At 35.7% G+C, this 15,194-nt stretch overlaps 1 protein-coding gene across 2 annotated transcripts in view; it reads right to left on the bottom strand.

Annotated features, from left to right (window-relative positions):
• Positions 1 to 4,784: 4,784 nt before the first annotated feature.
• The window catches only part of LOC111048854 (mucin-6-like), a 42,235-nt gene continuing 31,825 nt past the window's right edge, over positions 4,785 to 15,194 (bottom strand). The window contains exons 3-6 of one of the 2 annotated variants that reach the window (XM_039421590.1): positions 14,721 to 14,776; positions 11,798 to 11,962; positions 7,681 to 10,166; positions 4,785 to 6,269 (exon numbers count right to left, since the gene is read on the bottom strand). In XM_039421590.1, coding sequence (XP_039277524.1) covers positions 5,741 to 6,269; positions 7,681 to 10,166; positions 11,798 to 11,962; positions 14,721 to 14,776 — 3,236 coding nt within the window. In that variant the 3' untranslated portion in view covers positions 4,785 to 5,740. The remainder of the gene's footprint in view (positions 6,270 to 7,680; positions 10,167 to 11,797; positions 11,963 to 14,720; positions 14,777 to 15,194) is intronic. The other variant, XM_022334834.2, reaches the window with a different exon arrangement.

Below are 15,194 nucleotides of genomic sequence, written 5' to 3'. Positions count from 1 at the left end.
CCACACACACACACACATACACACACACACACACACACACACACACACACACACACACACACACACACACACACACACACACACACACACACACACACCTCAAAAAGAGAGAATCAGTAATCAATAATGATTAAAATTTGTAATAGTGACCGGTGATAGAATGTGTAAAGACTTATGATTTTATTAGTTTTTTAGCTCATTTGAATCCAGTCCTAGAATCTAAACTCTGAAGTAATCAATCTTTCACAACTCTCGCCTCTACCGATACCCCGAATCCACCTTTTAATTGCTATTTTGAATGCAGATATTTTATAGTTAATGAAGTCTGTTACAGCTACAGGTAAGTTTTTTAACAGAACATGGGCTATGTAGTATGAATTAGTAGTGAAGATGGTTTTATTTACCCTTAACATTTGGATATTGTTATGAATTACTCTCCTTGTTGTATAATTATGAGTGACGGTATTAAATATGTCAGAATAGTTTTTGAATATGTATGTTGCCAAAGTTCTAATGTATAATTGCCTGACATCAAGCACCTCCATCTCCGCGAAAACCGCCTCAGTCCCAACGCCTCCCAAGTGCAGCCTTTAGAATCAGTTTTTGTGTAATGAATAGAGGATTCAAAATAGATCTGAATCCTCCTCCATAAGCTAGGATCCCTCCTTCAATAATTGATTGAACAAATGCGTAATAAATTGTTAGGATTTCGTTCTTGTTCAAATATTCTCTAAGTTTCCTAAAAACATAAATCATTTTTCTTAGTCTGCTGTTCTGATAAGCAACATGTGCAGATCAGTTGAATCTATTATCAATAATCACACCTAGATATTTATAAGAGTCTACCCTTGCAATTGACTCACAGTTACAAGATGTATTGTTAATGTTACCACATGTATTCAGTTTGACCCCTTCAACTGAGGTGTCGCTAGCATCTCTCAGGGAGACCGGCATGAACTTTGTCTTACTGACATTGAGTGTCAATAAATTATGGTCAAACCATGTTTTAAATGACGCCAAGTCTCTCTTTGCCCTATTCAGTACGGATTCCCAGTCAGGCCCCCTAACCAGAACAGCAGCGTCATCTGCAAAGAGATAGATCCTGCTATTTAAGTTCAATCTTGCAAGGTTATTTACGTAAATCAACAATAATAATGGACCTAGGGTGCTTCCTTGAATTACCCCATATTCTACTTGTTTCAGCTGGCTCTTTCCTCCATCTATAACAGTAAACTGTTTACGGTTACTGAAATATGATTTAAACCAATTAAATGAGTCTCCCTCTATCCCAATCAGTTCCATTTTCTTGAGCAACTTTTCCCTATCCACAGAATCGAATGCCTTGGCCAGATCCAAGAATATCAATGCATATTTTTCATTACTTCCCAAGGCAAAATTCACATCTCTGGTTATAGCGAAGAGGGCATCTGAAATATTTTTTGATTTTCTAAAACCATATTGAGAATTAGTTAGTAATCTATTACTTTCAAGGTATGTTGTTAATTGGTCTTTTATTACTTTTTCAAGAATTTTGGAAAATACGCTAAGTAGGCTGATTGGACAAAAGTTTGAACTCTCAGTTATGTCTCCTGATTTGAACAATGGAATCACCTTTGCAATTTTGAGGGCGTCAGGAAACTCGCCCGAAGCGATGCTCAAGTTGATGATATACAGAAGTGGATCAGATAGGCTTTGAAAGTGGGATTTCAGGATATCAGCAGAAATACAATCATACCCAGGAGCCGAACCGCCGCGCAGGGAATTCACATAACTAAGCAACTCAGCCTTGTCGATAGTGTGTAGGATCAATCTAGAGTCTACTGCGTAATCTGAGTCATTTACTACCGGTGGGCCTATAGGGTTTATTTTATCAGCTAAGTTACTTCCCACATTGGAAAAATATTCATTGAATTCTTCAGCTACATGCATTCTTTTATCCCCCGGATATGTCTTTCCTGCCGCGTACTGGTCCAGTGGAAAGGGGTCTTTGTTTTTTCTTTTACCAGACAATTCATTCACAGTCTGCCAGAATAATTTTGGATTATTTTTAGAATAGAACATTTTTGTTTTGTAGTAGTGGGTCTTGGTTCTCCGTATCAATGAATTCAGTTTATTTCTGTAATTTATATAATAGTTTTTAAGTTGTTGATTGAAGGGCTGGTTCCTAAGCTGTTTACTTATATTGTCCCGTTTTCTAATTGAACGTATTAAACCTTCCGTCATCCAGGGCTTCAGTTTTACCTCCCTATTGCTGAATTTCTTGATTTTTGTAGATTTTTCTATAAAGTTTTTTAAAATGGAGAAGAAAATGTTACAGGATGAATTTAATTCTTGTTCATTAGTGACAGCCCTCCAATCACAATTGCTTATAAATTCATGTAAAGATTTTTTGTCAATGAATTCTTCGTATTTTTTTACTGAATTGATTATTATTGGTTTCGGAATTTCTAGTGCAATACTGTAATGGTCAGTCACATCCGTCATTACAACCGCTGTTTTCAGGCAATTATAGTTGTCGTGTCTGATAAAAACATGGTCTATACATGATTTACTGTTCCCCTGCACCCTAGTATATTTATCAATACCGCTCATAAATCCATTTTCAAACATCATGTCTAGATATCTTTCAGTTTTATTATCTGACTGCAATATGTTAGCGTTAATGTCACCCACAAGAACACAAGTTTTATTCCTATTGATATTCATGTAGTAGTTGCGAAGTGCATTAGTAAAGTCATCCAGGTCACTGTCGTGAGTACGATAAACTGTAAGAAGGTTTATATTTTTTCCATGATACGTTAATTCGATACTCAAACCATACACGTCGGCCAGCTCCATCTGTCTACATTCAGTCACACTCACTCCCTCCCTCACATATATACACTACATATATACACAAATATAACACTAATGCTTCGTAGTCTCTACTTTACTATGGTAGTTAATTACTATGTAGTATTTTATTGTAGTAGTATTTTATAAAAACCTTTCCACTATTGGTTTCGTGCTAATCTAGCCTATAATTATTTTTCCACAAACCTATATAGACAATTCAGAGTGAGGATGGGAATGATACGCACTCCAATAAATTAAGGAATATTATCAACGTTACACTTTAGTCAAGTGAATACATGCTTTACCACTCTTCTGACTGTCCGGGTCAAGTTTTCATTAGAATTTGACATGTGATTCATAACTGTTAGTTTATTGTTATACAGAATTAAAATTCCGCAATTCATTCATTTATAATAATGATACAATGATATATGCATTAATGAAAATAGTTTGATACAATAATATCTGCATTGATAAAAATAGTTTGATAACATTCGAATTTGTGCCATCAATGCTTGAGCTATCATTAGCTCAAGCCTGTGGTACTATTCTGCAAGTAGTGTGATACTGAATAATTGAATGAATCAATGCTATACCCTCCAAAATAAAACTATCAATAGTTGGCCAATAAACGTTATTTCATCTGCAGCTTTTAAACATGAACCACATACTAATACTGAGGGAGAATCATGTATGAAGCTCAGAATAGATGCATTTATTATTGTCAACAGAAAGGGGATTCCCAAAATCAGGGTTAAAATTATGGTTCATGTCGCATTGTGATAGCAGATCAGATTAGATTGATTCCATTTCCATATATTATTATCAAATGCAATAAAACAGGAGAAAGATTTAATTTTCTGAATATCAGGGTTGTTTCTAAAACCAAAGGAATTTTCTTAAATACATTTCCTTCAATTTATTCAAAATAGGGACCGGTACTGACAGTGCCTTATTCTGTAGGATCCATAATAATAATAATAAATTTGTTTTTTACTTCGAGTTCTAGTACCTTACACAAACTTCAAACAAGTTTTGTATATTCCTATTGATCAACTTAAAACATCGCGAATTTGCATCATCCATGATAATCTTGAAATAAAACTACAACAAATCCTTTATAAACTATCATGCTATCTCCATCTACAGGTTGGTGAGAATTATGTGAACAGTTTATTATTTCTTTCACAAGGATTGTGAATACAAAAATGAAATTGATGAGTATACTAAAAATAAAAAAACTAGAAAAAATAAACTATCAAACTTTCAAGTGTTAGTAAAAACACATAAAACATCTAATCGGACATTTTCTTCACTTTGAAGAGAAAAAGTTGATCTTCAATGTACTAATTCAATACGTTTTTTGTATGCTTTATTTTTGTATCTTCGAATGTGAATAAATAGCTTTGAAAATGTTTGAGTTATTGATGTGCTGTTTTCGCCATCTATTTTCTCTTTAAATTCTGTATCGAGCCACATTCATATTTGAAAAAATGGAGTTGAATTTGAAATTGGGGATTCAAGACCGAAATTTTGAAGCTACTGGAAAGTAGTTTTAATTAAAAGAAATTTCAATTGGAATAGGATCCCAGATCCTATCAGTCGAAATATCCTTGTAAAAGAAATAGAAAAGAAAAGCTGTTTCCATCATTTTCACCAACTCTGATAATAGATCTTTTATCTACACTACCTTTATTCTCACTTTTTTAGAAAGTAGTCAAAGCAGTATTAAACCATCAAGTAAATAGGATCAAGTACATAGATTTTTCGAAGATACATCAATGAACACAGTAATTTCCTTATGACTTGTGACAGCATCTATTTGCATTGTATTAATTTGTACATTCCATGACGAAAAATTATGTATCTTTTATTAAATTTTTTTGTGAATCTATACATCTTGAAAATGAATAGTATAATAGAGGTCAGGGTTAGAAATGAATATTGCAGACACTATAAAAATATATTTTCCAAATAAATACAAAATATTTGTACACAGGTATGATATATACAATCAATTGATATCTACTCAAATAATTATACATTTACTATATTTACATTATCTTTCAACATGATTTGCAGATTACAAATAGTTGAGAACTGCATGATAATTTGTACAAAAATAATATTCTGAAATTATTTTTTGTCATACCACGCCACAGACATAAATATGATCAGTATCTTTTTGTTTTCATGAATGTTCTACAATAAATAAATATTATACTAATTAAAGTTTATGGTCTCTACCGTTATGATTAGAATTATTCCTAGTCTCGAATAATCGATGATTCCATCCAAGCGGACTTAAATTAATTCCAAAGGTATTGCAAAAAAGCACTTTTTGGAAAATAATAGTCAAAATATTCAAATTTGAAACAAATCAAAATATTCTGATTATTAAACATGAAGAGTGAGACAAATTTGTATGCGATTGTGATAGTAATAGGATCATTATTTGTTTGTAAATCATTATTTGTCAAGTATTCTTAGGCTAACAATTGAATATAATATTATTTTGCATTTTTTCAATTAATTGCTGGAATTGCTATGACATGAGGAGTTGGAAAAAGCAATTAGTTTGACTCGTTTTTAAAGGAAATTGCTGCAAGCTTCATGAAAATGGTTGTGTTTTCTTTGATTTAATCAGATCAGTGTCTATCCACACTGCTAAACCACATCTCTCTCTTGTTTGATTCAAGATGAAATTCAATTGCTATCAACTCCTCAACAAACCCCAATATTATTTTAATAAATGGAGTTCGTTCAATAATGACGATCATCGTCGAAATAAATAATTTAAAAATCACTTTGGCTTTTTAGTCTACTACCATGTACTATCATTCCATAGATAAGAAACGTATGAAATCTTTCAGATATGTACTGTTTGATTAGATGAGGGACTCGACTACCTAGAGTTGCGCTTCTCTTTGTTGTTGGACCAGGTCTGGAAGAATGCTTCGAGGGGCAGAATGGGGTCATCGGTGGCAATTGTGATTTGCGGCACCGTCCTCCTGCTGGCTGGAGACAGGCCTTTGCGGAATCCATTGGGTTGATACATGTTACTGGGTGAGGAGGTGAGATCGGACACCCTCTGCACAGTGTAGGCCTCCTCTCCAGTTGGTCCCGCAGATGTTCCCTGCACAGTGCCCGAGATAATCGTGGTGGTGGTGGCATCATCCACCTTCTTCGTCATCACCGTTGTCAGCACCTGGTCGATCTCGTTCTCGCGACGACTCTCCTGCGTCGGCGCATCGGCGTCCGCGTCCGGATCGACCGTCGACCGCAGCGGGAACGGACGTCGCTTGGCCGAGAACACGCCCTTCGTCCGGATCGGCTTGGACGCTGCCGGCGACGAATCGTCACTCTCCTCGTCTGGTGCTTTTGTTGTCGACGTTCTGTACCTGCTGTAGTATTTGCCAGTGCCCGCCTTGTATCTGTAACAATTCGAAAAAAGGTATTAAGTTATTCTGATTTGATTGTTATAAGGTCATAACGAAGATCATAGCTTGAGTGGAAGAAGAAAAGAATAATTCCAAGAGGACAACAACATTTTTTTTCGATTATTAAATCATTAAATCTGAACGTTTTGGAATTTCCTATACTACGTATAATATTTTTACTCAAAGTATAACTCCCAAAACATTCTACACGCATGAGGAGTCAACAGCTTCCTAACCCAAAGTCAATTATCAAAATTTAAAATTTTCTCACAAGAATAATATTGACAAGGCTATGTATATTTATATTTTGAAACTCATTCGAATTCCATCTTCTTTGATTAGAACTGGTGGATTTATTATTAGAAAAAACTATTCACATTGTCTAGAATCTTCTAAAACGACAATTTAAATTTGTATTTTTACTGATCACACTACTTGAAATGTAATTAGTCAATTTTCCGAGAACATTTTTGAACTCTTACTTATGTAATGTTATTTTTGTGAAGAGAATAAATTCAATTGTTGAATAAATTAGAGGTCCTCTGTTGTTATTGAGAAAAAATAAAATAGAATCAATGTTAAAGGTGCCTTTACATCATTCTACACTTCTAAATATTATATGATACAAAGTCTCAATATATGTATTATGAGACAAAGTCTGTGTATAGCCTAGTAACCCTAGTTCTTTAAACCTCTCTTGTAAATTGAATACAGTTATTTGCCTCATTTCCATTTATAATTTTTATTTTCTCAAAAAGTGATTTTTGCAAAGATTCAATGCTCAGCCAGCATCACAAACTATTGTGCCAGGAGATGGAGTCCTTCACTTGCTGGTGCACAGCCACAAAGTACAATATTATATTGCTATCTCATCAATAGAATCTGTATTTTCTCATCTTCATATAATTGTACTGGAAGTTTACTGGAGCTGAGTTTTTCATAACTTTCACACATACATATCGAATACTTGAATTTCAATAATACATATTCAATTATTCCAACATATTCCAACAATATGTTATTCAACATGTATATGTTATTCAACATATTCCAATAATATATATTCAATTATCGTAGAAATATTTTTCGTATGAATAAATTTGTTTTCAATATTCCTTCAATAAATTTATTCGGGTTACCCTAACCATTTGGAGAAGTTTCTCATTCGTAGTTCCTTCAACACGTTAAAAGTGATCAACTTGGTTATGTGCACTACTTTTCTGAAACATTAAGAGAAGAAGTAGGCTGTTCATCTCTGTACCCAGCTTGAGACACTTCAGCTCTGCCCAGCTTATGTTAAAAAAAACTATAATTGAAAATTTAAAAGCTACTCAAGGTTGATAAGATAATTAATTCAACTTTCTTATCCTACATTGATGATTATTGATTACAACGAACAACATACCTGCCACCACTTGGTTTGAAGGTGTTTACTCTTTCCGTCGTCGTACTAGGGCTGTCTAGCTGCAATGATGGCTTCGGTGTTGTGGTAGACGTCTTGTAGTTGTACCTTACTCGAGGTTTGTACTTTCGTATGATTTCCGTAGTAGTTTCATGAATGAAATCATCGTCATTCACAGCAGCAGTACTGGATGACGCCTTGTACTGACCCCTGTTTCTGGTGGGGTACTTCACCCTCACCTTTGGTATTTCTGTTTCAGTCTCCTCAGGTGCGCTGGGAGCAATGGTTGTGCTGCTTGAGCCTCTGTTGATCCTTTCCTTGTACTCTTTCACACTGAACCGGGGTCTTGTGTTATTCCCATACTTGTTCCTCACTCTAGTCCTATACGATGCTGTGGAGGAAGGTAGGGGAGCCTGAGTGGTGGTTGTAGAAGTAGTTGTGGTTGCCAAAGTAGTTGTGATGAAATTCTCAGTTGCTTCATCCTCCTCTATACTATTTGCTGTCTCACTGCTTACTGGCTGCGTGGGGTAGATATTCTGAGTTCCAGCTATACTATCTTGGGTTGAATAATCTTTGTACCTTGTATAATCATCTATAGGTTGTGTATTGCTGTAGATGTCAGCTGAGTTATGTGTGTGAGGATTGGTGATTTCTGGAGCATCTGTGATGACCGCCGTCGAGTAATCATATAGCACGTGCTGCGTGGTTTCGGGCTCAGGTGGAAGTGTGGTCTTGAAATAGTTGGAATGCACTCGATTCCTATGTCGGTTTGGCTTCTTTCGTCTCTTTGGTGGCTGAGGTGTAGTAACAGGGTAGTTCTCCTGTTCACTTTCTGTTTGAGGTTCAACGCTGGATAAAGTGTTACCCAAATTGGAATAGATACCATTCGGTATTGAATTCAAACTTTCTTCATGTTCTATTTCTTGTAAAACTGTAGTAGCTGTACTGGGTACTTCAGTCGGACGTCTTCTCCTGTGTTTGAGAGGGTTCACTGGCTTCCTAGAGCTCACCTTGTAGAACGTTGTTGTCAAATCGTCGAGTGGTGTCTCATCTGTGGGCTTTCTGACTGCTGAGTAAATTCCTCTGTTTGGTACATGTACTTCGTTCAACTGATCCTCATGATCGGATGAGGGTGTTCCTCTGACAGGCTCCCTTATGAAAGGCTCCACATCTGTTGCTGGTGTTGGTAGGAACGGTCTAGTATCGTCTCTCAGAGTCTGGTACGTTTTAATATCGACTTGTGGCCGTCGATTTCTAACTGGTGCGTCATTGTAAGTAAGTGGTTTTTGTTTTTGTTCTTGATACTCCAAATATGGCTGAACACTTGATAATACTGTTCCAGTCTTCACAGTGTCTGAAGGAATGTCTACTGTTGTAACACTGAGTGGAATAAGTTTATGGGGATTTTCATTGTAACTATAACTATCAACATCACTCTGTTGATTTGCAGCTGGGGGTGGAGCATGGAAAGATTGACTCGGTACTTTTAATCTTTTATCATCTTCAAATTGTATGCTGGAAGAGACTGTTGTCAGGTAGGGATTATTATTTTGCTGTTGATTGATATTGTTATTGTTCTTATTATGTTTAATATTGTTATTATTATTACTACTGCTACTGGAGTGACTATATTCGGATTGTGTGTTTTGGGGGTTCTTGAATGGCCGACCTAGATGAGAGAGTTGTTGAAAGACATCTTTGGCAACTGGTTGGCTTTGATTATCTTCGAATACAGGCCTCTGTACATGGGAGTATTGATGGAAAACTACTTTGCCCTCATTCTGATTCTCTTTGTTTACAGGTCTTGCAATATAAGGTAAATGTTGAATGGCAGCTGATGGAAGATGTTGGAAAACTGGTATGTCTTTTGCTGGCTGTTTTCCTTCCAATTTGAACTCTGGACGCCTGGAGCTGAGGTTGATATCTCCAAATGGATTTTGACTGTAGTAGTTGGTAACCTGCCTTGTGGAGGGTGGTTGTAGTCTGGTTGACGCATGACTGTAAGCATCAGACTGGTAGAGTCTGAAGGGAGACTCGTAAGGTGGAACAGTTGGAAGAGTGGTTCTGAATGCTGATGTGGACTGTCCAAAGAAGAAGTCACCCTGTTGTTTGTGAGAGTGAGTGACAGGGAAGCGAGAGTGGTAGCTGTGGGGATTGTCGAAGTAGTAGGTGTTTGGAGGCAGGTTGCTGGAGTGTGGAGGCGGGATGATGTTGATGGCTGAGTCTCTTGGAGGCGGCCGCAGAGATGCCTCGAAGTAGTAGGCGGCTGCTGGGGTCTCGTCCTGCTGCTGGAAGCCGTAGTTGGCCTCGTTCTCGTGGACGGGCGGTGGAGGCAACAGCAGTCCGATCGCCGGACTGGCCTCGGCCGCCTGCTGCTCAGCGTGCACCGGCTTCTTCTTCATTCTTGCAGGCTCCCTCGCTTTGACCGTGGCATGGCCGAAGTCGCTGAATGAGCCCAAGATGCTTGGTGGTGCCGGAGCAAATACCTGCTTGAGAGTAACAAAATCATTAAGTTTAATAAAATCTATCATGAATACTTATAGCAGTTTTTGATTACTCCAAATAGTTAAAATTTTCTATGTAAAAGAGATTTCGAATTTATTTTTAATTTATACTGCATTGATTGATACAATAAGTACATCATCAAAATGATAGGGAGAGAAAAAATAAGGTAACCTTGTGCTATTCCTCTCCCAAATCTAGAGAAGGTTAAACATAGTCCGAAATAGGTTAATTCTTGTAGTTGTTCACATTACAAAATTTTCAGTCCATAATTATTTTCACAGCGTGAATTCTTAAATTTAGATGCTCAAAGAAAAAAGATCGACTATTACTTGTTCATTTAAAGGTTAATTTTGTTTGGAAACTACGAATTATCCACTGAACATCTAAAAAAATATAAATCTATTCATATGTCTCTACTTGTCATCTCATCATGGCATATTTCTCTCTCCATCGACAGAATCTTGTATTCGAAGAGTATTCTGGAGCATGACTTCAATCAATGAGTATCATCTCAAAGCTGTAGGCTGATATGTCTGTAAAGATAATACAATAAATGCATACAAGAGTCATCGTGAATACAGAGAGAATAAAACATAGGTCAATAAACTGAGTTCACTATTAAGGCAACCGTCAAGTCAAAGCGATTGGTCTTTAAACCAATCGTTCTATCGATATCAACACGGATTATAATATCCTTAAGAGAAACACTGCATGCGAATCGCATGACGGCGACGATTTCAACTATTCAAACACGGCTCAAAAATTATCCAGCTCTCGTCGCTGTCATAGAATTCGCAGTGGTTTGCACAAGACTATAATCTGTGCTGATTTCAATAGAACGATGGTAAACTCGGTTTACAGACCAATCGCCTAATGCTTTGTTGCTCTCTGTACTCAAGATGACTCTTGACTGTAATCATTCATGATATTATATTTTTTCAAAGATCATTTCACAAATTCAAAAGATTCGACATCAATCTGATGCTCCATCTGAAGAGATCAGATTCATTGAGGAAACGCTTCAATATATTCTTCGAATACAAGTCTACGCACAGGTTTTACCTTGTAAGCTACTCCTTAAACATAGATGGACATAAAAAATATACTGCAGTTTTGGGATCATTTTATATATTTAATAGTAATTTTCTTGTATTATTTTTAGATGTTATAATATTGTATTATTATAATTGTATATGTTTTTTGAGAAATAAATTTGAATTTGAAAAAAATAGAATATAATCACCAGAGTTGTTATGTTATATTGATTAATGTTCAGTGTGATTAAAGTGTGATTGATAAAAGTGTTGCAAAAACCAAAAAAAAGTGTCCGTCGATGGCGATTGATAATGTTGTTCGCAGGGCTAAGGTCTTGATCAAGTATAGGTATAGAATAGACAAAATTAAATTGGAAACAAGCATGGCTATAATCCATTTCACAAGAAATTCAATCTGCTTAAGTGCCGAGAAGAAATCCTTAAATGTTACAAATCGACAGGAGGTTACGTTTTTCTTGAATAGTCTCAATGATGATAAAATTAAAACCAATTTAGATTGAGAAGGACATAGTAAGAGTTATGATGAAGGCTCTCGAACATCGAGTGTCAAACCAGCAAACCTCTATTTTATTAGACGGAGAAGGCTCAACTTGCAGCCTCTTGTTAGTGGCGTGTCCTTGTGCGCCTGCGCGGGTGGTCGGCCGGTTGAAGGGGATGGCTGGTCGCATCGGCAAAACCACCCTCGAGATCATCGGCCTCTCTCGCAACGGGTGCCATGTCTCTATCTGCAATCAATATTCATATGATTCAATGACGAAAGACAGTGCACTCAATGACTGTAGAGGCAGATAGTTAATCATAGTACTAGTACAATAATGATAAGATTCAATGTCAAATAATTGTAAGCTTGAGATATAAAGTTGATTGAGAAAAAACTCTATTGACTGCTAATATTGACATTTGATAATATAATTCCTACTTTGAAGTCCATGCATATACACTTGCAATTCAAAAAATAGAGTCAATTAGTGGAGAATTCTACGAGTAAACAAGGACATCCATGATCAAAAGCGGCATAATTGATATTTAATTGGGCCTATTCTGAATTGAAAATAGTATGGAACAAAAAGTCGGTTACTGGAGCCATAAAATGATCAAATACTTAGCAAACTCAAATGAATTGTCTCGACTACATTGCTTCACTGCGATTCCATTCATCCCAGTGATTATCCTATTATCAATTATCCTTTCTGTCCATTTTATCCTAGTTATAAAATGTCTCTGCTGTCCAAACTGACATAGCCTATACTTGAGAATCCTTAAGATTTTTCCAATATCTTGTTCCTTTATAGACAATCTTCAATACTATTGTGAGTTTAATGATTGAGAATCTGTTATGAGAGCTCAGAGTCATCTTATTTCTCTCAGGTTATCAGAATTTCATCTCTTTCATCCTTTGATAAAACTCAGAATAGAAATAAATAATTGTAATGATGATAATATCATATCACATGCAATAATGTAATTGATTATTGGAAAAATGAAGGCACTCATAAACCATATTATTGCAACAGTCATCCTGACTTGCAATTAAGTCACCCATCCCGAAATGAGCAAACCATGATCTTGATGACCGAGCAATCTAGAATTCAGTTCGAGTGTCCTTTGATTACAACCAGTCTCGATTAATTGCCAGCGCCTCATTAGAAGTTTTGGTTTGGATCACTTCAGAACTTGAGAGAGTGCAGTCTGCACACTTTCCCTTTCATTTTTTCAATTAGGATCAACAGTCGGGAAGGGAGCCACATTGGATAGGATCTGCTATCATGTAAACTTTTAACTTTCAGATAGAAAAGAAAGCATAAAACTGAGCCTGGAGTTGGTGTTGTATGAAAGTTTTTGTACTGTTATAAAATTCAGACATTTCCAACTGTTGGGTCCAATTGGTGAAGGAATTGTGAATTTAAACTGGAACAAAGTGTGGTTAAGGATGGGAGGTAAGATCTGTTGAAGTAAATAACTTATTCAACGTTGTACTTTCTGTAAGAATACGGTACCTCAGGGGAAAGGCAAACACGGTAAGAGGGAAGATAGTCCCTATGAAAATTATTTATAATATATTGACAGTACCCTATTTTAGTATACCTGATTCAATTCTACACAACATAGCCGTTCACTCCAATCACTGCAATCATTTCGCATACTAATTGGAAAGCCATACAGATCTGCTTCAGCCTGCCAGTGTAAAATGGAACAACTAAGTATTTATCCTCGTACAAAGAGAAAGTAGGTATCCATAAATCGGGCAAACACTTGGCTGATAAATATTTATAGCTTGAATGTCTTAAGCAGAGCCTATTCATAAAGGATGTTACGTCAAAGGTGAGGTGTCCTTGTTGAATATCATTAAATGTACTTACTGCCATTTTTCACTATCTCTCATTGAGTTTGGTTAAAGGGGAAAGTTTGTTTGCTCCCCCATTGCGGCTGCTAAAGATTTGCATTCTATTGAAATTAAAAATAAATGAGAGACCTGAATAGAGTAAGATTAGAATTGAATAAGAACATACATTTGAGTACAATCTGCAATGAGCAGCAAAGTATGAATATTTGAAAAATCAAAAACTTGAAATGAGTATTTAATTTTGTATAGTCTTCTAGGAACGGATTCAAGGACTCCCCAGAATAATTGATTAAAGATAATTGAAACCTGTATTAACAATCTACTGAAAATCTATATGGACTATCTATCCACATGAGAATATTTTGAGAAATTCAGGAGTTGATAAAAATCAATTCAATCTCTAGTCTCGTACTAAATAATTTAATACGATACTATAGTTTAAATTGATTTTTGATTTTATTGAATAATTATTATTCAATTCAATTTCATTCAGAGATTAATAAATTACAAAATACATAATAAACGTAATTACATATTTAGAAATGAAAATGTATTATTAATAATATCAAAATAAATAAGCATAGATTAATATCACTTTGCTTGGAAGATAAATCCGCAGCGAAGTAATCACAAATTAATAATTAATAAGTATAAACGTGAACAGTCTGAACAAGTTGTGTATTCAGAATCAAAAGCCATTAACTATTTATATTTGGACAACTATTTATATTTAGATGTAGTCTTGGAAAATCTAGTTTTTCATTCCATTTTACCGATTTTGTTTAGCAAAATTTGTATTGGTTTAAAGTGAGTATAATTCAAAATCTGGAGAGCTTGAAATGTGAACTTCAAGCAGGATTTCATATCCGATTTTTCCCAAATAAGTGCTCGTAGTCTAGGGTGGAAGTGATACCGACTTCACCAATCTGTTCTACATTATGGGAAATCGCATAATTACAATATTAATTGATGGTGATGGTCCTAACTCTTTTTTTGAATCATTATTGATTCTGAATATACAATTCTATAACATTATCATCAATGTTCGATTTTTGGTGAAATCATAATGAATTCCATGTTTGCATGATTCCAGGAATCCGTAATATTATGAGAATGAATTTGTTCAGAATTTTACTCACATGGCCGTAATCCTTGGCAAATACTGATGACCTCAGGAATAAAATTTGCAATAAACCTGTAAAATACAGAAGAGATGAATTAATTGGAACATTACACTCAAACTTCCATCAGATCTGAAGTCCATCTACTGGCCTGAAAGGAGACTTAGTCCAGGTACTGTATCAGAGATACTTGAAGCAAAAAACAGTAATAATGGATATTACAAAGGTCATAGAGAACTTGACTCCTAATTATTCAGCTCTAAAATAACTTCTTATTTTGAAGTTTTTCTTCATCGTACATCAGTCACTGGGAGAGCATTGACAACCCGAAGTGAAAATGGTGGACTATTACTTGAGAATAAAGTGTCCATATAGAGCTGAGTCATCGTAGATACCTCCGGCCTTTGTTCGCCTTCAATCTTTTGATAGCTTACCCGCACAACTTACTGGCTGGCATGTAATGGACTGCAAAACTGCAGTCACGATTTCAAT

This window comes from Nilaparvata lugens, chromosome 2 (assembly GCF_014356525.2).
Source record: "Nilaparvata lugens isolate BPH chromosome 2, ASM1435652v1, whole genome shotgun sequence".
Classification (NCBI taxonomy): domain Eukaryota; kingdom Metazoa; phylum Arthropoda; class Insecta; order Hemiptera; family Delphacidae; genus Nilaparvata; species Nilaparvata lugens.
Note: the sequence above shows the minus strand (reverse complement) of the source record. Positions and strands in the feature narration are given on the sequence as shown.